Genomic DNA, 23,157 nt, shown 5'->3' on the forward strand with positions numbered 1-23,157 from the left:
GTGCTAATTTTCAGACTTCTAACCAAGTCCCAAAGTTTTAAAGTATACTGATATATACATACTCCAGCTTGCTCCTTTTGTGAAAAATTGTACTGTTAAGGTGCATCAAAAATCGTAACAAAATTCTTCACCAAAAAAATCGTATTTTAACAAAAACGTAAAATTTGTATGTAATTTACACAGGAATAAATCAAATTAAATATGCACAGCATAAATCATAATTTTAGTACACTGGATGTGCAAAAATCACACAGAAATTTGTACTTATAAATACAAAATACAAAGCGTAATTTTTTTTTCTTTGTAAAATGGGCTGAACATGAGCGTTCCATGGGCGTATATGAAAATGTCTCTCTAATCCCAGCATAATTCTATAAAGATTTTCGCACTGCATATATCACAGTTTTTTCTCGCCAACTAAAAGGTGGCACGCTTTTCTCAGAACACTCAAAATAATTATAACCCTAATAGAAAAACACATATATACGAAAATATACGTGAATGTAAGATGCTCTATGCAGAAAGCAGCATAATGTGAGTTATATTGGCTGCAGGATTTTAATTTTAATGTGCTCGCCCTGCTCCCTGCTAACTTCGCTCTAAGGAGCGAAGTGTCCCTATCCAGCAAGCTCCAAGACTTTTAATAGGAGCCATCTGCCCCTTTTTTACGATCATTCCACCGGTGCAGCCCTGCAAGTGTCAACAAGAAAAAGTGGCTTTGAGCAGGCGAAGTTTATATCATCGAGCCCATAGTCTAAACTTCAAATGAGTAGTAGCTTTTTTTCTGACGCATTTCCAAATTATGTCTATTTCTACTCTCCCTGTGTCATCTGACAGCCATCAGCCAATCACAAATGCATATACCTATATTTTGTGAATTTGTGCACGTGCTCAGTAGTAGCTGGTAACTCAAAAAGTGTAAATATAAAAAGATTGTGCACATTTTGTTTATGGAACAAAATTGGAAAGTTGTTTAAATTGCATGCTATGGGGCATATTTATCAAGCTCCATATGGAGCTTGATGCCCCGTGTTTCTGGTGAGCCTGTAGGCTTGCCAGAAACAGCAGTTATGAAGCAGCGGTGACAAAGACCGCTGCTCCATAACCTGTCCGCCTGCTCTGAGCAGGCGGACACACATCGCCGGAAATCATCCCGATCGAGTATGATTGGGTTGATTGACACCCCCCCTGCTGGCGGCCCATTGGCCGCGAGTCTGCAGGGGGCGGCGTTGCACCAGCAGCTCTTGTGAGCTGCTGGTGCAATGCTGAATACGGCTAGCGTATTGCTCGCCGTATTCAACGAGGTCTGGCGGACCTGATCCGCACTCTCGGATCAGGTCCGCCAGACCTTGATAAATAGGGGCCTTTATCTGAATTATGAAAGTTTAATTTTGACTTGAGTGTCCCTTTAACTTTTGATGTATAATAGCAAATACTAGGATTCTAAAGAAAAATCTTAATAAATTATACCCATAATTTTTAAAAAAAATTACATAAAATATACAACTAGACACATAAGAGAACATCATCTTTATACATTATAGTTTAATACACCAGCCACACTTACTTAGAGAAACGGAGAGATAAATAATTATTGGGAATTAAAATAATTAATGGATATATCTTGCTGGTAATTTTACAAATAAACCTTAAAGGGAAATTCACAAAAATAGCCACCTAAAAGTAAGTACAGTTATTTATTATTATTATTATCGGTTATTTGTAGAGCGCCAACAGATTCCACAGCACTATAAACAAAGGGGGAGTACAACAAAACAATTATAGGGATCAAATGGGTAGAGGGCCCTGCCAAGAGTTGCACTGTTGTAGTCAGCTCTTAAGAAGGTGACCTACAAACAGCTGGACTCTTAGGCTTAAATGCCAAGGGGGTTCAGGGGATAGAGATGGAGGAGAGGAATCGTATAAAGAAAGGTTAGCGTAGGTTGTATGCATCCCTGAACAGTAGAGTCTTTAGGGAGCACTTGAAGCTTTTAAAACTAGAAGAGAGTCTTGTGGAGCGAGGCAGAGAGTTCCACAAGATGGGAGCAAGTCTGGAGAATGAGAGAGAGTATCTGGAGACAAGGTCTGAGATATAGGGGGGAGCAGTGCAGTTGAGGGCTTTGTATGTCAGAATGAGAATTTTGTGTTTGATCCTAGAGGCAAGAGGAAGCCAGTGAAGGGATTTGCAGAGAGGTGCAGCAGACATAGAGCAACGTTTAAGGAAGATGAGCCTGGCAGAGGCATTCATTATGGATTGTAAAGGAGCTAGGCGGCAGGTGGGGAGACCAGAGAGGACAGAGTTGCAGTAATCAAGGTGGGAAAGAATGAGAGAGTGGAATAAAGGGACACTGCAGAAGTTGTTTTGCAGAGGAGGTAGTGGGATTGTCAAGAGGGATGTTGAAGTCACCAAGAATGAGGGAAGGGGTGTCTGAGAAAGGAAATAAGGTAGCCAGGCAGTCAAGTGATCTAGAAATTGAGTTGAGTAGCTAGGGGGTCGGTATATGACTGTAACACGTATAGAAAGAGGAGAGAATAAGCGAATCATGTGGGTTTCAAACAAGGAAAATGTGAGGGAAGAGATGGGATGTATTTGTTGAAAGGTGCAACGAGAGGAAAGTAAAATACCTATCCCACCTCTCTATTACCATTCTCTATTACCAAACCTAGGAGTGAGGCTGAAGTGGAGACCCCCATGTGACAGAGCAGCAGTGGATGCTGTGTCAAGGGGAGAGAGCCAGGTTTATGTTAGGGCCAGAAGGTTGAGGGAGTGGGAGATAAAGAGGTCATGTATAGAAGTGAGTTTGTTGCAAACAGAGCGAGAGTTCCAGAGTGCACAAGTGAAAGTGGTAGTGGCTTTTGATGCAGGAGGAATGTGAGTAAGGTTGTCAGAGTTTTATTTTTTGAGTCTGTGGGATGGTACACATGGATGTGCACGGCTAGGCAGTTGTTGGGGACCAGGATTAGGGGAGATGTCACCAGCAGTTAGTAAAAGCAACAAGGAGAGTGACATGAGATGAGATACAGATTTGCAGTAATGAGACTGCTTTTGAGACAAGGTGCAGGGGGGAGAGAGAGTGTTTAGGAATAGGTAAAGTTCGTGAGTACAAAAGTAAGGTGAGTTTAAGAGAGATGGGCTAATGAACAGTTCAGGTGGAGAGGGAGAAGAAGTAAGTGAGTAATGTAGTTTGTTATAGAGACAAAAGGCAGCAAAAATGAAGGCAAAGTAAACTTAAATGGATGGGAAAGAACATGAAATTTTAAACAATGTTCCGATTGAGCTCAGGAAAGTGCATGTGTTTTTAACCATCTGGCAGCAGTTTGCAACAATGTTCATAGTATTGTTATACTTAGTGGCAAACACTGCTGGCATAGGGGCCTATTTAACAATGGTCTGTCGGACCTGATCCGACAGTACGGATCAGGTCCGACAGACCTTGCTGAATTCGGAGAGCAATACGCTCTCCGTATTCAGCATTGCACCTGCAGCTCTTGTGAGCTGCTGGTGTAACGCCGCCCCCTGCAGATTCGCGGTCAATCGGCTGATCGTACTCGATCGGGTTGATTTTTGGCGATGTCTGTCCGCCTGCTCAGAGCAGGCAGACATGGTTATGGAGCAGCGGTCTTTAGACCGCTGCTTCATAACTGGTGTTTCTGGCGAGCCTGCAGGAGCTTGATAAATGGGCCCCATAGACTGCTAAAGACACATGTATGCTCCAAAGCTTCTACTAGCCTGTCTAGCTTTACCCTTTAACAAAGGATACCAATAGACCAAAGAAAATGTGTTAATAGTAATTTGGAATGTTGTTTAAAATTGTCCCTCTATACTAGCAGAGCTTTATGAGTTGCCCTTATGGGGTGAGATTACATACATGGTGCAAGCTTCAGCGTAACTGCTGAAACCCACGCCGCCCGTAATTTTACCTTGCACATATCGGGGTATCCCATATACGGCGCCGGCAGTTCATAAAGTGGCATAAGTCGGATAAACTAGCGATGTCCAGAAATGAGCGTAAATTAAAATTTCTGGAGTCGCCAGTGACTAACGGCACTTTAGAAACTGCTGGCGTCTAAGAAAATAAAAATAACAAGTCAAATCTCCCGTAAAAGTCTAACACGCCTCCCTAAAATAAACCTGACACGTAAACCCCCTATATGCGCCATAAAACCCACATCGGAACTAATAATAAAAGTATTAACCCCTAACCTGACAACCCCCCACAACGCAATATGCCTAATTAAAGTATTAACCCCTAATCCGTCATTCACCCACATCGCGATCTACCTAATAAAAGTATTAACCCCTAAATCCGTCAACCCCAACATCACAAACTACCTAATAAATGCATTAACCCCTAATCCGCCATTCACCCACATCGCAAAGTCCCTATTAAAACTATTAACCCCTAATCCGCCATTAACCCACATAACAAAGTACCTATTAAAACTATTAACCCCTAATCCGCCATTAAACCACATCGCAACAAACCTTATAAAACTATTAACCCCTAAACCACCAAACCCACACAACATAATAATCATAATAAAACTATTAACCCCTAAACCGCCAACCCCCACAACGCAAATAACGAATTCAATTACTAAGACCCCTAACCTAACACCCCCTAAATTATCCTCAATTACCTACATTAAAAAATACTAAGTTACAAACAATTAAAATAAAAAAGTTAACATTACATAAAAATAAAAAAACCTAAAATCAAATTAATCTAAGATTAAAAAAATAAAAAAGTCTAACATTACATAAAATAATAAACCAAACACCACAGGATCTATGTATCATGCATAGGAACTTGTAATGTGTACTGTTATTATTCTCATAGGCTTTAGTATCTGTAACAAGCTTGAGAGGCTAATTAAAAACTTTGTTAACTTTTCTTAAAAGTCAAGAATCACTGAGTACTTTTTACCTGAACCCATTTTGTATGATGTACTTGTAAGATGTTGATGTAACTTTTTCTTTTTCAAAATGTTTAATAAAAACAGATAAATGAAAAAAAAAAAAAAAATAATAAACCAAATGACCAAAATAAAAATAATTAAACCTAATCCCTATCGCCTAGATTTAGAGTTCTGCGGCCAAAGGGGTGCGTAGCTAACGCTGGCTTTTTTCTGGCCGTACCTTTTAAATACCGCTGGTATTGAGAGTTCACAGAATGGCTGCGTTAGGCTCCAAAAAAGGAGCGTAGAGCATTTTTAACGCAACTTCAACTCTCGATACCAGCGGTGCTTACGGACGCGGCCAGCTTAAAAAACGTGCTCGTGCACGATTCCCCCATAGAAAACAATGGGGCTGTTTGAGCTGAAAAAAAACCTAACACCTGCAAAAAAGCCGCGTTCAGCTCCTAACGCAGCCCCATTGTTTGCTATGGGGAAACACTTCCTACGTCTGCACCTAACACCCTAACATGTACCCCGAGTCTAAACACCCCTAACCTTACACTTATTAACCCCTATTCTGCCGCCCCCGCTATCGCTGACCCCTGCATATTATTATTAACCCCTAATCTGCAGCTCCGTAAACCGCCGCTACTTACATTATCCCTATGTACCCCTAATCTGCTGCCCCTAACACCGCCGACCCCTATATTATATTTATTAACCCCTAATCTGCCCCCCACAACGTCGCCGACACCTGCCTACACTTATTAACCCCTAATCTGCCGAGCGGACCCCACCGCTATTATAATAAAGTTATTAACCCCTAATCCGCCTCACTCCCGCCTCAATAACCCTATAATAAATAGTATTAACCCCTAATCTGCCCTCCCTAACATCGCCGACACCTAACTTCAATTATTAATTATTAATTATTAATCTGCCGACCTAATCTCGCCGCTACTGTAATAAATGTATTAACCCCTAAAGCTAAGTCTAACCCTAACACTAACACCCCCCTAAGTTAAATATAATTTAAATCTAACAAAATAAATTAACTCTTATTAAATAAATTATTCCTATTTAAAGCTAAATACTTACCTGTAAAATAAATCCTAATATAGCTACAATATAAATTATAATTATATTATAGCTATTTTGGGATTTATATTTATTTTACAGGTAACTTTGTATTTATTTTAACCAGGTACAATAGCTATTAAATAGTTAAGAACTATTTAATAGCTAAAATAGTTAAAATAATTACAAAATTACCTGTAAAATAAATCCTAACCTAAGTTACAATTAAACCTAACACTACACTATCAATAAATTAATTAAATAAAATACCTACAATTACCTACAATTAAACCTAACACTACACTATCAATACATTAATTAAATACAATATCTACAAATAAATACAATGAAATAAACTAACTAAAGTACAAAAAATAAAAAAGAACTAAGTTACAAAAAATAAAATATTTACAAACATCAGAAAAATATTACAACAATTTTAAACTAATTACACCTACTCTAAGCCCCCTAATAAAATAACAAAGACCCCCAAAATAAAAAAATTGCCCTACCCTATTCTAAATTACAAAAGTTCAAAGCTCTTTTACCTTACCAGCCCTGAACAGGGCCCTTTGCGGGGCATGCCCCAAAGAATTCAGCTCTTTTGCCTGTAAAAAAAACACATACAATACCCCCCCCCCACATTACAACCCACCACCCACATACCCCTAATCTAACCCAAACCCCCCTTAAATAAACCTAACACTAAGCCCCTGAAGATCTTCCTACCTTATCTTCACCATACCAGGTTCACCGATCGATCCAGAAGAGCTCCTCCGATGTCTTGATCCAAGCCCAAGCGGGGGGCTGAAGATGTCCATGATCCGGCTGAAGTTTTCATCCAAGCGGGAGCTGAAGAGGTCCATGATCCGGCTGAAGTCTTCATCCAAGCGGGAGCTGAAGAGGTCCATGATCCGGCTGAAGTCTTCTATCAACTGCATCTTCAATCTTCTTTCTTCCAGATCCATGTTCATCCCGCCGACGCGGAACATCCATCTTCACCGACGACTTCCCGACGAATGACGGTTCCTTTAAGGGACTTCATCCAAGATGGTGTCCCTCGAATTCCGATTGGCTGATAGGATTCTATCAGCCAATCGTAATTAAGGTAGGAAAATTCTGATTAGCTGATGGAATCAGCCAATCAGAATCAAGTTCAATCCGATTGGCTGATTCAATCAGCCAATCAGATTGAGCTCGCATTCTATTGGCTGTTCCAATCAGTGTTAGGTTTATTGTGAAAGGACGGTAACATTGACTCTGTTTAAATTTTAACATTGTGTTACTTTGCAACATATTATTATTTTTATAGTTACTTACAGCACTACACACTGATGTTTTATATTTTCTGTTGATTCTTATCCTATTTTAATTGTACTATTTTACTTTGCAACAGATGCCGGCATCGCTTATTGTAATACAATTATAAACAAATATAAACTTTTTTTTATACTCTTGTGTAATCCACATTCCTTATATAGTTCTTTACCTCTCATATGCTGTTTTGTACAGCGCGTTCCCATATCCCCTTGTTAATAAGTGTAGGCAGGTGGAGGTGACGTTGTGGGGGGCAGATTTGGGGTTAATAAATATAATATAGGGGTCGGCGGTGTTAGGAGCAGCAGATTAGGGGTACATAAGGATAACATAAGTAGCGGCGCTTTGCGGTCGGCAGATTAGGGGTTAATTATTGTAGGTAGCTGGCGGCGACGTTGTGGGGGGCAGGTTAGGGGTTAATAAATATAATATAGGGGTCGGCGGTGTTAGGGGCAGCAGATTAGGGGTACATAAGTATAACGTAGGTGGTGGTCGGCAGATTAGGGGTTAAAAAAATTTAATCGAGTGGCGGCGATGTGGGGGGACCTCGGTTTAGGGGTACATAGGTAGTTTATGGGTGTTAGTGTACTTTAGAGCACAGTAGTTAAGAACTTTATAAACCAGCGTTAGCCCAGAAAGCTCTTAACTACTGACTTTTTTCTGCGGCTGGAGTCTTGTCATTAGATTTCTAACGCTCACTTCAGCCACGACTCTAAATACCGGAGTTAGAAAGATCCCATTGAAAAGATAGGATACGCAAATGGCGTAGGGGGATCTGCGGTATGGAAAAGTCGCGGCTGAAAAGTGAGCGTTAGACCCTTTAATGACTGACTCCAAATACCAGAGGGCGGTAAAAACCAGCATCAGGAGCCTCTAACGCTGGTTTTGACGGCTACCGCCCAACTCTAAATCTAGGCCTATGAAAATAAAAAAGCACCCCCAAAATATAAAACCCCCCTAATCTAATGCTAAACTACCAATCGCCCTTAAAAGAGCCTTTTGTAGGGTATTGCCCTAAGTTTAACAGCTCTTTTACCTTAAAAAATATGAAGTCCCCCCTCTAACTCTAAAGGGGCATTTGTATGGGCATTGCCCTTAACAGGGCATTCAGCTCTTTTACTGCCCTTAAAGGACATTCAGTTCTTTTTCAAAGGCCCATTAAAACCCTAATCTAAAAAAATCCAACCCCTTTCCCCCCAAAAAAAGCCCGTCTAACCCCACCCCCAGGTAGCTACTCACGGTTCCTGAAGTCCGACGGTAAAGTCTTCCATGAACAAGCCAGCGCGGAGCGGAGCTCAGAACTGAAGACCGGTGACCACGGAACTAAAGACAGGCGACGGCGGAACTGAAGACTGGTGACTGTGGAGCTATGGAGCATGGAGATCCTCTTCCTATGATCCCTACTGCACACTGAGGATTGAATTAAAGGTACGCGTTTAAATATGGGGTACCTTGTATTCCTTTTGGCTGATTTGAGTCTTCAAATTCAAATCAGCCAATAGGATGAGAGCTACTGAAAGCCTATTGGCTGATTTGAACAGCCGGTCTTCAATTCCGCCATCGTCGTCCATCAGTTCCACACTCCGCTCTCCGGCAGCTTGTTCCTTGAAGAAGATAGAAGATATTGCCGCTTGGAAGAAAACTTCACCACCAGAATTCAGGAACTGTAAGTACCTATCTGGGGGTTAGAATTAAAGGGACATGTAACCCAAATTTTTTCTTTCATGATTCAGATAGAGAATACATTTAAACAACTTTCTAATTTACTTCTATTATCTAATTTGTTTCATTCTCTTGGTATCATTTGTTGAACTAGCAGCAATGCACTAATGGTTTCTAACTGAACACATTGGTGAGCCAATCACAATCGGGAAATATATATGCCGCCACCAATCAACAGCTAGAATCTAGGTTATCTGCTGCTCCTGAGCTTGCCTAGATAAACATTTCAACAAAGGATAACAAGAGAGGTAAGCAAATTAAATAATAGAAGTAAATTGGAAAGTTGGTTAAAATTGTATTCTCTATCTGAATCATAAAATATTTTTGGGGGTTTCATGTCCCTTTAAGCTTTTTTTATTTTTTTGTTTTTAAGATTAGGGATTTAATGGGCTTTTGATAAAGAGCTGAATGCCCTTTTAGGGGCAGTAAAAGAGCTGAATGCTCTTTGCAATGACCATACAAATGACCCTTTAGGGGCAATGGCAGTTTAGAATTTTTTAGTGTTAGTTTTTTTTTATTTTGGGGGTTTGGTGGGTGGGGGGTTTTACTGTTAGAGGGGGGACTTAGTATTTTTTAAGGTAAAAGAGCTGTTTAATTTAGGTCAATGTCCTACAAAAGGCCCTTTTGAAGGCTATTGGTAGTTTAGCATTAGATTAGGGGGTGTTTTTATTTTGTGGGGGCTTTTTTATTTTCATAGGGATTAGGTTTAATTTTTTAATTTTTGATAATTTGGTTTATTATTTTATGTAATTTTAGACTTTTTTATTTTTTGTAATCTTAGATTATTATTTTTTTATTTTAAGTAATGTTAGCTTTTTAATTTAATTGTTTGTAATTTAGTATTTTTTTCATTTAGGTAATTGGGGTTAATTTATGGGGTGTTAGGTTAGAGGGTGTCAGGTTAGGGGGTGTCAGGTTAGGGGGTTTAGTAATTTAATAAGTTATTTAGGGGTTAATAGATTTATTAGGTTTGTTGCGATTTGTGTTAATGGCGGATTAGGGGTTAATAGTTCATTAAGGTATATTGCGCTGTGGGGTGATGGAGGTTTAGGGGTTAATCACTTTATTAGATATATAGCGTTGTGGGGGGTTGGCGGATTAGGGGTTAACAGGTTAATTAGATGTTTTGCGATGTGGGGGGTTGCAGATTAGGGGTTAATATAGTTTATTAGTTATTGCGGTGGGGGTTGGTGGTTGAGAGGTTAATAGATATTGCCTATGCGTTAGGGGTTAGTTATTTTCAGGAGGTAGATAGATATTGCGCATGCGTTAGGTGTTAGTTACTATTTTCAGGGGGTTACGGTGCTCACATACTCAGCACAAGTCTTGCTGCGCCTGTCTATGTGTGGAGAGGGGGAAATGGAGTAAAATTTCTCAATTTTTAATGCGTAAGTCCTAGAGCTAAATATGTGATACCGATTTGGGACCCGGTTCTATGTTAGCTTATGGGAGTAAACTTTGCGGGTGACAGGTGAAATATATGCGCAACATTTATATTCGGCGCTGTATATGTGATAGCAAAACCGCGTAAAAACCGACGTCGCCAGCTTTTGCGGATGACACTGCATATGTAATCTTGCCCATGATCTATATTCTTTATTTTCTCTCACTGTATACACAGTGGAAATAAACATTTTAGTTATCTCTCTGTTTTACCCCCACTGGGAGAGGGATTTTTTTCTAATTGTTCTTAGAAAGGTGTAAACATTATTCGCAAGTTCTTTGCAATTTATCTAGTTTATTAAAGCATGCTTGCCTTATATAGTTACTATATGTATCTGTGTAAATAAGTTTATTTTACATTTGTATTTATGAAAAACAAGTAATTATATGACAATCTGCTAAGGGTTTAATCACGAAGTGCTTTTTTTTTTCAGATAATTTCATTATATGATTTGTCCCTAGTTCTAGGAGTGAATTTAACTCTAAACAAATACATCATTTTTGATACATGTTTAGTTTTAGAACATTCACAATTAAACCTCTTTCTCAGGATTAACTGTAATTGAAGTAATTAGTTCATATAAAAGAACAACTTAAATATCAGTAACATTATCAGTATTACAACATACGTACAGTTGCGGAGAGCAGGCTGTCTCTATTATGAATAATACCCCATGTAGCTATGCCAATTGTGACAATGTCATTTTCCTTACTGCTGCTGCCCATTGAGAAGTCTCGCACTGCTTCCCCAACTTGTTTCATTACACCAGCATGTGAGCCCCCAGTTATTATCCAGGCACCTGCAATGGAGACAGGGCATTGACAAGACAAGATGGTTTAAACGGTGAAGCTTAACAATAACTATAAGATGCAGGTTACCTGTAAGCAGCACATTTCTATTTGTGTCCTGAGAGTCTCAGGTTGCGTAGATTACAAGTGGAGTGATATTATTAGCGTGGGTCGCGATAATAAATATCAGGCCCGTCCTAACTTGTGCACTTATTACAAGCTGTAAGTAAACGTGTTTGATTGAGCGCAAACAACATTTGCAAATGCCAGGTTTGCCTAGGTGGAGACCTAGCATAAAGTGCTAAGAGTTAGACATAAATTTGCACCAAACACAACATAAATACTTTAAAAAAAAAGTATTACACTCATATACACTATTTGTTAAAAATATTTATATAAATAGTAATACTTTTTTATAAGGGTTAAAAGCTATATTTATATAAATGACATGGTGTTTGAAAGGGCTATAATATATATATATATATACACACACTTTGGAGCCCTTTCCACTGAAATACCTTAAAACAAAATATTAAAAATATTATAACTGTGTATTTACTGTAAATATTTTAGTAGAAAATGTCCATATTTTTAAATATATATTCCTATATATACATGTATATATCTATACCTTTATACATGCATACTGTATAGATATATTGGTATAGATATATATTTTACAATCATATATGTATAAAAATATATATTTTAAAATAAAAATAGCATTTCTTTTATATAGAACTTAGCTGATAAATTAATATATGTTGGCAAGAGTCCACAAGCTTGTTACTGATGGGAAATGCATTCCTACTAGGAGGGGGCAAAGTTTCCAAAACCTCAAATGCCTATAAATACCACTCCCACCTCCCTCATACCTCAGTTTTAAAAACTTTTCCTCCTTAGGTGGTGGTGAAGCAACATGTGCTTGTTTTCTTCAGTAAAAGGCACTTCTAAGCATATTGAAGCCCAGTTCCTCTCTAAGTGCAGTGTTTGTCTGAGGGATGTGAAGGGAGTATTGCCTGATAATACCATGTTTTTGCCTATGGGAAAGCTTTTCATAAGGCTCTCTGTAAATCGGTCGCAGGGATTCATTTGCTGCCTCCCTTTATAGATCGATAATATACTCTTGTACCATTACCTTTGCTGATATGTTTCAGTACTGGTCTGACTGTCTGCTATATGTGAATGGGTGTCTTACACGGTAAGTATATACTTTTATTATATAAGACATTCTCAGCTTGGATTGGGTACTTTTTAAGTAAAGTTGTTCTATATTGTTTGTATACATGACTTAAGTTTTTAATTCAGTGCTCTTTTTTAGCGACTTTATTTTGATGGCTAAATATTTGTCAAGATTGGTAGTATGTGAACATGCAGTTTTTTTGGAGCTAGTAATTTATTCATAGAATGTTGATAATCACATTTTAATGCATTATAATAGAAGTATCCATTAGGCTTTATTTAAGTACATTTAGTTTTTTGTATCTACAAACTAAATTCTTACCTGTTTTTTTTTTTTTCGTTTGGCCTTGCAACAAGAGCAAAAGCGCATGTGAGGATGCTATTTATGACGTCATCATTTCGATCAGTTTTTTTGGCGCCAAAATTTCCCACCAAATTTGCTGTTATAAGCTCCGCTCCCAGTTCATTCAGTGCTCTCAGAAAATGCTTAGAGAGCTTTCATGCAGCATTATTTTATGAATCAGTTTTCTTTTTATAAATATTTGCTCTGTTTCCCATTCTCTTAAACCAGTTATAAATATCATATATAGGAGCATTGCTATAAGTTTGCACAATTAATTTATTTTTTTCAAATTTAGTTATTTTGCAATTATGTCTCAAACTAAGCCTGCCTCTGATGTTACCATAGGATTTCAGCTGCCTGAACACGTATCTAACAAAGCTAAGTGTGTTTGTTGTAAAAAAGCTGATCTAAATTCTTTAGCTCAATTATGTGACTCTTGTTTTGACAATTTGTTAATACTGATAATATATCTATGAGTACAAATGCACCCACTGTTATTCCATCTCAGTCTAATGTACATAGTATTCCTGCAGAAATTAAAGATTTTAATGCTGCAGCTATAGAGAAGGCAATGGGGCCTATCTATCAAGCTCCGAATGGAGCTTGACAGCCCGTGTTTCTGGCACGTCTTTAGACTCACCAGAAACACAAGTTATGGAGCAGTGGTCACAAAGACCGCTGCTCCATAACCCTGTCCACCTGCTCTGAGCAGGTGGAGAGGAATTGCCGGAATTCAACCCGATCGAGTACGATCGGGTTGATTGACACCCCATGCTGGCTGCCCATTGGCGGCGAGTCTGCAGGGGGTGGCGTTGTACCAGCAGCTCTTGTGAGTTGCTGGTGCAATGCTGAATACAGAGAGTGTATTGCTCTCCACATTCAGCGATGTCTTGCGGACCTGATCTGCACTGTCGGATCAGGTCTGCAAGACATTTGTTAAATTGGCCTCAATGACTGCTATTCCGCCTTTAAAATAAACGTGAAAGGGTTTTGCAACATTTTCCTTGACCTAGTGAATTAAGTTCTGACCTTCAGCATACTGATGTATCCTCTACTGATGGGGTTTCCTCTGATTCAGAGGACGCCACATCAGAGACAGATATAGACAAACCTTTTTTATTTAAGATAGAATATATTCGTTCTCTCTTAAAGGAAGTTTTGTTTACTTTGGGTATTGAGGAGTCTAAACCTGATGATAAAGCTAGTAACCATCTAAACTCTGTATTTAAGACTACTGTTATTACTCCTGAAGTATTTCCTATTCCAGACGCTATCTCTAATGGTATTGCTAAAAAATGGTCTATGCGGGGGGTTGGAGCCAACTTCTGAAGCTGCAGGACGCGTCTCAGCGAAGCTCCTGGTCTCAGTTCTATTTTATATGTTATTTTGACATAATTAACCAGCCAATATTAACTTATCTAGATGAAGACGTTTAGAGCACATTACCTACGAGAATCAGGAGCTGATTTCTGACTGTTCACCTGACCTATGCTCTTCAGAAAGCCACACAACCTACATCTGTCTGTTTCCTAGAGGCCTAATTCATTAGTCTAACCTACCGCGTGTTTGGGGCTACCACATGAATCCCCCCCAGCCTTCTAGGTTACGAAGTAGTACTCCACATTACTACTACAAAGGTTAATAACCTTCTCAATACTAAAGGGGAATCATCTATTCTGCTACCGAGACCCTAACGTTCCAGAGCTGCTGAGAGCCGGCCATGAGTATGGAGGCTTTAGACAGATAAGAAAGTAGGATGGTTCAGCTAATGGAAAACCATTATCAGAACTTAAAGACTGAGCTATATAACCTCCTCCTATCCGTGAGATCTACCAACACCATCCATAACAAACGGGTCCATTGAGGAGTACGGCAACAGATCAACGTCACACATAACAGACCACAGCCGTGAGGACTCTGTGACTTCAGAAGCCCTGACATGCGACTCCAATTTGGATCAAGTGCAAGTTGTACCTAAAAAGGGGATAACTGAGGAAGTTCTACCTGACCACATGGAGGAATTCGTTACCGCATCTAATTACCACCAAGCTACAGTGATCAACTTCGGGGAAAGGAAGGGGGACTCTGCTGGGACTGTAAACCCGATCTTCCACACTCTATACACTGCGGCTGATGCAACTCACCCTCTCCTAGTTTTTACCAACACCGTGGGTCACTTCCATGGATTGGAGATGCGCAAGAGGCGATCAATCGCTGAATTGTCCTAGATGGTGGTGGCGCAATCCGGAGATTGTTAAACCCATAAGTACTCACCAGGTTCTCCGAAGAGGTTTGGGATAAAGACTACCTAAAATCCAAGATCGGGGGCCCTCTTTCCCTGCTTGAACTCGAGAGAAAATGTTGGGTGGTGATACATGATTCCAGAGACACTATTAGTTTTTAACAGCCTAACAGTCTTTCCTGTCCTCGAGAACTTTCCGAGACTTTTACATCAAATATGGTTTGACTATGTCATCCCAATACCACATCTGCTTCCCATACATGCCCTTTGCCTATTAAACCCAGGGACTTTAGACGCTTAGGTGTATATGGGCTCAATGTTTATAATACAAGTTAAACATGTCACAAGATGTTAATGTTTAGGCTGTTGTGTTTTACTGTTATATTTTTTACATGTAGTAGTTGTTATCATCATCCAGTGGGCTTAGTCAGGTTGATTGCTACTTATGTTCTTAGATACGTGAACTATTACACAGTTGGACTGACTTTTTAACGCTGGTTTCCAATTTTATTCAAAATACCATTAAGCCAGCTAACAATGGACACGGTATAGGTTTTGTTTTATCTTAGCCCCATAGCTTTGATAGTTTTTCTACAACCCAAAGAGAAACAACAAGTTACTATAATGACATATTAAATTACACTACCAGAATGAATTATTTATTCCTATGGAATTTCCCATAGCATTTCAGTCCACTATATACTGATGCTAGTACTATTTAATAGGTACAAGAAGCTTACAATTTCCCATTGAATATAGATGTGTCCTACACAATGCCCTCTAATATCCCAGCTTCCTGCCGGATATAACTTGAAAGCAGGGCTTTATTTAATGCTTATTGGCCTCTTAATACCAGTCCAATTGCTGGGTGTGCTGTCTGTGGCTGAGATAGCGTACCCAAGCTTCTCACCACTAAGCATTTGCATTAATTTTAAGGGACAACAGCTTGCTTGTTCGAAAAATCCTTATATAGCCTTATTTCATCCCCCTTATAGCTTTTTCTCAATCTAAAAAAAAAAAAGAAAAAAGAATATCACAGCCTGGATAACATGGGGCCTATCTATTAAGCTCTGAATGGAGCTTGAGGCCCCGCTGCTCCATAACCCTGTCCGCCTGCTCTGAGCAGGCGGAAAGACATCGCCGGAATTCAACCCGATCGAGTACAATCGGGTTGATTGACACCTCCCTGCTGGCGGCCCATTGGCCACGAGTCTGCAGGGGGCGGCGTTGCACCAGCAGCTCTTGTGAATTGCTGGTGCAATGCTGAATACGGAGAGTGTATTGCTCTCTATATTCAGCGAGATCTGGCGGACCTGATCCGCACTTTCAGATCAGGTCCGCCAGACTTTGTTAAATAGAGGGCTCTGTGTCTACATTTTCCAATTCTTATGTGATATAGCTGGTTATTTACAGATGAATGCATAGCCTCCTAGTCTATCATATAGTGATATTTCAGCCTAATTATAGCTTCTTTGACTTTTATGACATACTTATATAGATGGTTCCCCCATAAATACTTCTCCTATGCTCCTGTTAACTTCTAGAGTATTATCCTTTGTAAAGTCTGCCATTTCATTGACAGTGCATGTCTGTTTGGTTATTGTAGCACACTGTATAGTCTTGTTGCACACATAAGGAGGTCGTTTTTTTTTTTTTTTACGATTATAAAATATATAAACTGATCCTTATATAACATGATGGGCGACTAGTTAGATGAGTCTTATTACTTGCGCTAAAACAAGTGAAGTACTGGTCTGCATTTCTGGGCTTATTATTGCTATTATTATTATCTTCCTATACATGTGCATAGATGCATAAATCCTTAGAGTACCCCTATTGTATTTTATATATTTATTCTTTTTTTCTTCTTCATTATCTAAGTGCTTTTCATGGTCCCACACAATGTCATTTATGTAACTGTGTCCCGCTACACGTCCTTTGTTATACCATAGTAAATTATATAGTTGTGGATACTTCCATGCTATCTACATAGATGCTTGTCAAATATACTTTGGAGTTCAGGCTATCACATAAAGCTCTACAGGTTACATTATTATCATTTTATGTATGGCTAACACATACTTCCTATATGTTAATTTCATGGCACCTACCATTTATCATCAATATCACTGCTGACGGTGATTTTACTAAGACGCGTACTCATACTTCATACATTTTAACGGCTCATATAAGGCTCTAATTATCTCCTCTCAGCCGGTGAGGGTTGGAAAGACTCTAAATAATGATTTGCAGTAACAACACAGACGAAAATGCCTTAATCATTCTCCAACGTCAGGGCTGTCTTTAATATTGACTGGACCCTGGGCAAACATTTTCTTGCCCCCCCCCCCCCCATGCAATTTTGCTCTCCACACCAACATTGCAAAAAAACAACTAAATCAATTTATTTTATAATTTATTTATTTTTAATTATTAGCCCAGCAGTGGATCATCTACTGCTGGGCTAATCATTTAAAAAAAATGAAATAAATTGCAATATGTGAAACTGGACCCAAGCAGTACTAATAAGTAATAAGTAAGTAAATAAATATATACATTCCTTCACTGTGGATTAATTTAATATGCTTTTGAATGTGATTCTGGTGTGAGGTTAGCTGGTTAAAGAGATTTAGGGCAGCCAACAGGAGCAAAGCGAGGTAAAGACTGAGGAGGAAGCATGGAGGTACAGACAAATATAAGTTTACTGACTGGAGCAGCAGAACTACTATGGGAAGCTGTAAAATCTGAGACAGAGAGAAAAAAAAACTATAAAAATAAACCTTCCCTTAATGTGTGAAGTATCAGCATGACACTATACATCAGCCACAGCAGCACATGTCACTTCTTTGCTAGGATCAAGTTCCCTCTCACCCTGCACTAGACAATGTTGCATGGGGGAGGGGTGTGTGTGTACTCAATTATTCTTCCCACTGACACCTTTCTACAAAGCACTGTTCCTCTAACAAATTTCAGTTAGTTGATCTTTGGGCCACAGCAGAAAGAACAGGGCTAAGGGGACCAGCAGACTGGATGCTGTCTGCCCAAGGCTGCATGGATACAGTGTGAGATGAGTCACACGGCCTCAAGACTGAAGAGAGCAGTGTGTGCAGCTGCACAGATGCTCAAATCCTCACGTGCCTGCTACTCCAGCTTTCTGCTGCATGCGCCTACAGTCAGCCCTACCCAGAAACAATCCCCACCACCAGAACAGTTATCTGGTAACAGTGGTAACCCCAGCAGGACCTTTTCTGATGCAGTGGGATTGGCTGGATGCCGAGTTAGGGCTTATCATTCAGTGCTGCACAGTGCACATCTAAAACTGCGCATGGCACTAGCTTGGCATGTCACATGATACCGGCATGGTCTGGCACAGTTTCTCACAAATAAATATAAGCAGAGAACCTTTGACTGTGACAGTATTAGGACTGACTGTGTGTGTCCCCCATATCACATGACATCAGCAGTCTGGCATGAACCAAAAAAAAAATTTGTATTATTTTTTTTTTTATATAACTCTTGGGCCCCTCAACAAAGAAAGGGCCCTGGGCAGCTTCCCCTTTTGCCCTGTGTTAAAGACGGCCCTGTCCAACGTATGATACTAAATGGGGAGTTTCTATCAGTAACATCTGCATTTTAACCTAGCTAGCGCAAGTGTATATTTTCTAAACAAAGTGGCCCAATAGTATCCTATTATACCATTATCACCTGAAACTAATAGACACTGAGGTCTTGCTTCAACTTACACCCCCCCATTAGTGACATTTTATGATACTTTATAGTATAACTTTAACATATGCTAAGTTCACATACTTTAAAATACTGAGCTGTGCTTACCCGCTGTTTACTTCTCTTAGATTATTATTATTTTCATACATCCCTACATACCTGTTTAATAAGTGGCTTTAGACCCAATGGGGTCTTCAACTTGACTAACATTCCTAACCAGTGTTACTAATATCAAGAGGCCCTTAAGTGACTGGCTCATTAGTCACTCATAACAGCATTTATAATTTTAAAATGGAAGTTTCAGATGTTTATGACTCAGAATTCATTTTATTTTTTATATATATTGTTGTAAAGTATCCCATGAAAATGTTGTCATTTATGCTAAGGCATTGTTTGTATATCTTTTCTTGCGCAAAACCTCAATAAAAGAATTTATTTAAAAATTATTTTTTTTTAAAAATGGTCTAAGCCTGGTACCTCTTTTAACCCTTTTTCTAGGTTTAAGAATTTGTATCCTTTACCTGTAGCCAATTTAGACCTTTGGGAAATACTTTCTAAAGTTGATGGGGCAATTTCCACTAGTGCCAAACTAACTACTATTACCATGGAAGACAGTAATTATTTTCCTTTAGATAGGAAGCTTGAATCTTAACTAAAAAGGGCATATATACAAACTGGCTATATTCTTAGACCTGTTATATCTATGGCTGATGTTGCTGCTGCTTCTACTTTTTGGTTGGACAGTTTAGCACAGCAGTTATCTTCAGATTCTGAATTATCAAACATTATTGCTTTACTTCAACATGCAAATCATTTTATTTGTGATACTATATTTGATGTGATTAAGATCAATGTCAAATCCATATCTTTAGCCATTCTAACTAGGAGAGCTTTATGGCTTAAATCTTGGAATGCTGACATGGTGTCTAAAACTAGATTATTATCTCTCTCTTTTCAAGGTAAAAATCTTTTTGGTTCACAATTGGATTCTATTATATCCACTGTTACTGGGGGTAAGGGAGTTTTTCTGCCCCAAGACAAGAAATCTAAGGGTAGATTTAAAGCTCCTAATCATTTTCATTCCTTTCACCAGAACAGAGAACAGAAAACCACTCCTTCCCTTAAGGCCTCTGGCTCTAATTGGAGACTATCTCCGAATTGGAATAAATCCAAGCCTTATAAGAAACCAAATCCTGCCCCTAAACCTACATGAAGGTGCGACCCTCAAGTCGATTCTTCTGTTAGGGGGCAGACAAAAGCTATTTCAAAGAGTATGGACAGACTCAGTCTAATATTAGCGAATTTAGAATATAATTTCTCAGGGGTATCAAATAGGATTCAGAATAAGACCTCCCTTGGGAAGATTCTTTCTTACCCATGTACCAAAAAAAAACAGTAAAAGCTGAAATGTCACCAAAGAGATAGGGGGCGCCCTAAGTCAAATGAAAATAGGTATATAAAATCTCAATACTAATGACAACAGATCAAAACAAATTTAAAAATATATATTACAAAAGTATGTGAGATAATGGCAAAGAAAGTCCCATATATAATATAGGGTTAGTTCCAATAGCCACCAAATCAAATAAAGCTGTTCAGGTCCAAGCTGCTATCTGTGAGGGGATCGAAGTTCCGTATCCCAAAATCAGTCATCTGTGAAAGTTGAAAGAAGACAGAAGTGCCACATGGCCTAGTATGTATATACTCTTGTAATAAAGTGCACAAAATAATTCACTCACATGTGAGAGAGCACCCCTCTTGGTGCAAGTATCATAGGCTGGAATCAAACAGTCACCCAGCAGACTGGCCTCCCGCAAAACTCAGTAGCGAGATAAAACCAGGTGAGTTAGTTTCAGGCGTCTGGTGAACCATTAAATATAATGGTTGTGTTAGGATTTGCTAAGTTCTTTTAGAAAACACTACTACAACAGCTTACTGCTAATGTAGGACCACTCAGTCTCACACCTTACCTCGGATTCCCACAGATTGAACTTAAGGGAACCCTGATATGCTCATTGATCTGAGGGTCACTACAGCAGGGTAGCTGAGTGAAAACGGAACCTTCACGCAACAATGACTGCTAGCAGCAGAAAGGAGAGTAATTCTTAGAGGAATGTAACTTCAACAGTAGTGAAAGAGTTAATTACTGCAGGTGCCTTGATTCACTCACACAAGCAGTGTAAAATAGTTTATGCAGCAGGCTTTAGCAAATGCACCAAAATTCACACAGTACTTTGTTATCTGAATGAAAAAATTAAGCTGAGGGCATTATGTAAACCATAATTTGATAATGAATATTAGTTATTTCCAAACTTGTTCAATGAAAGCATAAGAAGCTGTGTTAATCTCATGAAACAGGTAAAGTTGAAGTTATACAAACAGTTATTTGCAAGCAGATATGAAGGTGAATTGTGATAAAGACTGAAGTATGCTTAGGTATGTCTGCTTAGGAAGTCCGTTTATGAGAAATGGTAGCAATATGAATCTTTGTCACAGTTATTTGTATGCAAGTTAGTAAGTAGAAGAAATAGTTTAGTGCATATTTGTCATCTGAAGCGTATATGAATCCCCAGCAGGTGAGAGTTACACAGTTAATGGCAAGCTTGAGTATAATGAAGTTGCAGTAGTACACACAGTTCATATAATGCAATATATACAGACCAGTATTACAGGAGATGGCAAATGAGCAGAGTAATACTGTTACCAGACAGCAAACAGTCCCAGCGGTATCACAGCGAGTCTGACAGAGAACCGCGGCGGGAGAATGTCGGGCGTGACGTCACACGCTGCAGGGAGTAACTTCAATACAGGAGAGAGACAGAGAAGTCTGCAGGTTGATTCAAGCATGCAGAAACTCAGGGTGAGTTTGGAGAGCAATGAAGTGAAATACAGAGTTGTATAAATGGCTAGGTCTCTTCAGAAGCAGCTTGTCACTGAGCAACAAATTACCAAGCAATGAGTTCTGTTGGGAGGAGCCTTAAATAGGGCTAGTGAGTTCACTTTCTTAAAGGTACAGCATGAAAAGAGATAAATCCCTGACAGGTTGATGGATTAATAAATGGTCTGGCAGCAAGTGGTAAGATTAAAGCTTACTTTAATAACAGTGTAAAAACAGAAACGTGTTTCTAAGCTAGTACCTAGCCTGAAGAAACAGCTAGATACTAGCTGAGAAACGCATTTTATCTTACTGCTGTTGGAGTTTTGCGGGAGGTCAGTCTGCTGGGTGACTGTTTGACTCAAGCCTGTGATACTTGCACCAAGAGAGGTGCTCTCTCACATGTGAGTGAATTATTTTGTGCACTTTATTACAAGAGTATATATATATATATATATATACTAGGCCGTGTGGCGCTTCTGTCTTCTTTCAACTTTCATAGCTTTCTGAAATGTGTTTCAGATCTAGAACTTTCTTCAGTAATTGTCTCAGTTTCACAGCAGGAACAAGGATTAGGTTTTTATTCAAATCTATTCACTGTACCAAAGAAGGAAAATTAATTCAGGCCAATTTTGGATCTGAAAACTTTAAATAGTTTTATAAGCGTCCCAATTTTCAAGATGGTGACTAAAAGTACTATTCTGCCTTTTGTTCAGCAAGGTCACTTCATGTCCACAATAGACTTACAGGACGCTTACCTTCACATTCCGATTCATCCAGATCACTATCGATTTCTGAGATTCTCTTTTCTAAACAAGCATTACCAATTTGTCACCCTTCCGTTTGGCCTTGCAACAGCACCAAGAATATTCTCAAAAGTTCTAGGTGCCCTTCTATCTGTAATCAGAGAGCAGGGTATTGTGGTGTTTCCTTATTTGGACGATATCTTGGTACATCATTTAGCAGAATCTCGCACAAAACAACTTCTGTTGTTCCTTCAAAGACATGATTGGAGAATCAATTTACCAAAGAGCTTCTTGAAACCTCAGACAAAGGTCACCTTTTTAGGTTTCCAAATAGATTTAGTATCCATGACTCTATCCCTAACAGAAAAGAAACATTTGAGATTGGTTTCAGCTTGTCTAAACTTTTAGTCTCTATCATTCCCTTTGGTGGCTATGTTCATGGAAGTTTTAGGTCTCATGATTGCAGCGTCGGACGCAATCCCTTTTGCTCATTTTCATATGAGCCCTCTACAGTTTTGCATGTTGCACCAATGGTGCAGGGATTATACTCAGATATCACAACTGATATACTTAAATCCCAACACTCAACTCTGTCTGACTTGGTGGTTAAACCATCACCTTATTGTTCATGGGGCCTCCTTTGTTCATCCAACCTGGACTGTGATCACAACAGATGCAAGTCTCACTGGTTGGGGGGCTGTTTGGGGGTATCTGATAGCACATGAAGTATGCAATCAATATCTTAGAACTCTGTGCTATTTTCAGAGCTCTTCAGGCTTGGCCTCTATTAAAGAGA

General features: G+C 39.1%; 1 protein-coding gene across 1 annotated transcript in view; it reads right to left on the minus strand.

Moving 5' to 3' along the window:
* Positions 1 to 23,157, minus strand: part of TRPM2 (transient receptor potential cation channel subfamily M member 2) — a 272,602-nt gene that overhangs the window by 201,016 nt on the left and 48,429 nt on the right. Inside the window, exon 5 of the mRNA XM_053712880.1 lies at positions 11,092 to 11,258. Coding sequence (XP_053568855.1) covers positions 11,092 to 11,258 — 167 coding nt within the window. The remainder of the gene's footprint in view (positions 1 to 11,091; positions 11,259 to 23,157) is intronic.

This window comes from Bombina bombina, chromosome 1 (assembly GCF_027579735.1).
Source record: "Bombina bombina isolate aBomBom1 chromosome 1, aBomBom1.pri, whole genome shotgun sequence".
NCBI classification, from domain to species: Eukaryota; Metazoa; Chordata; class Amphibia; order Anura; family Bombinatoridae; genus Bombina; species Bombina bombina.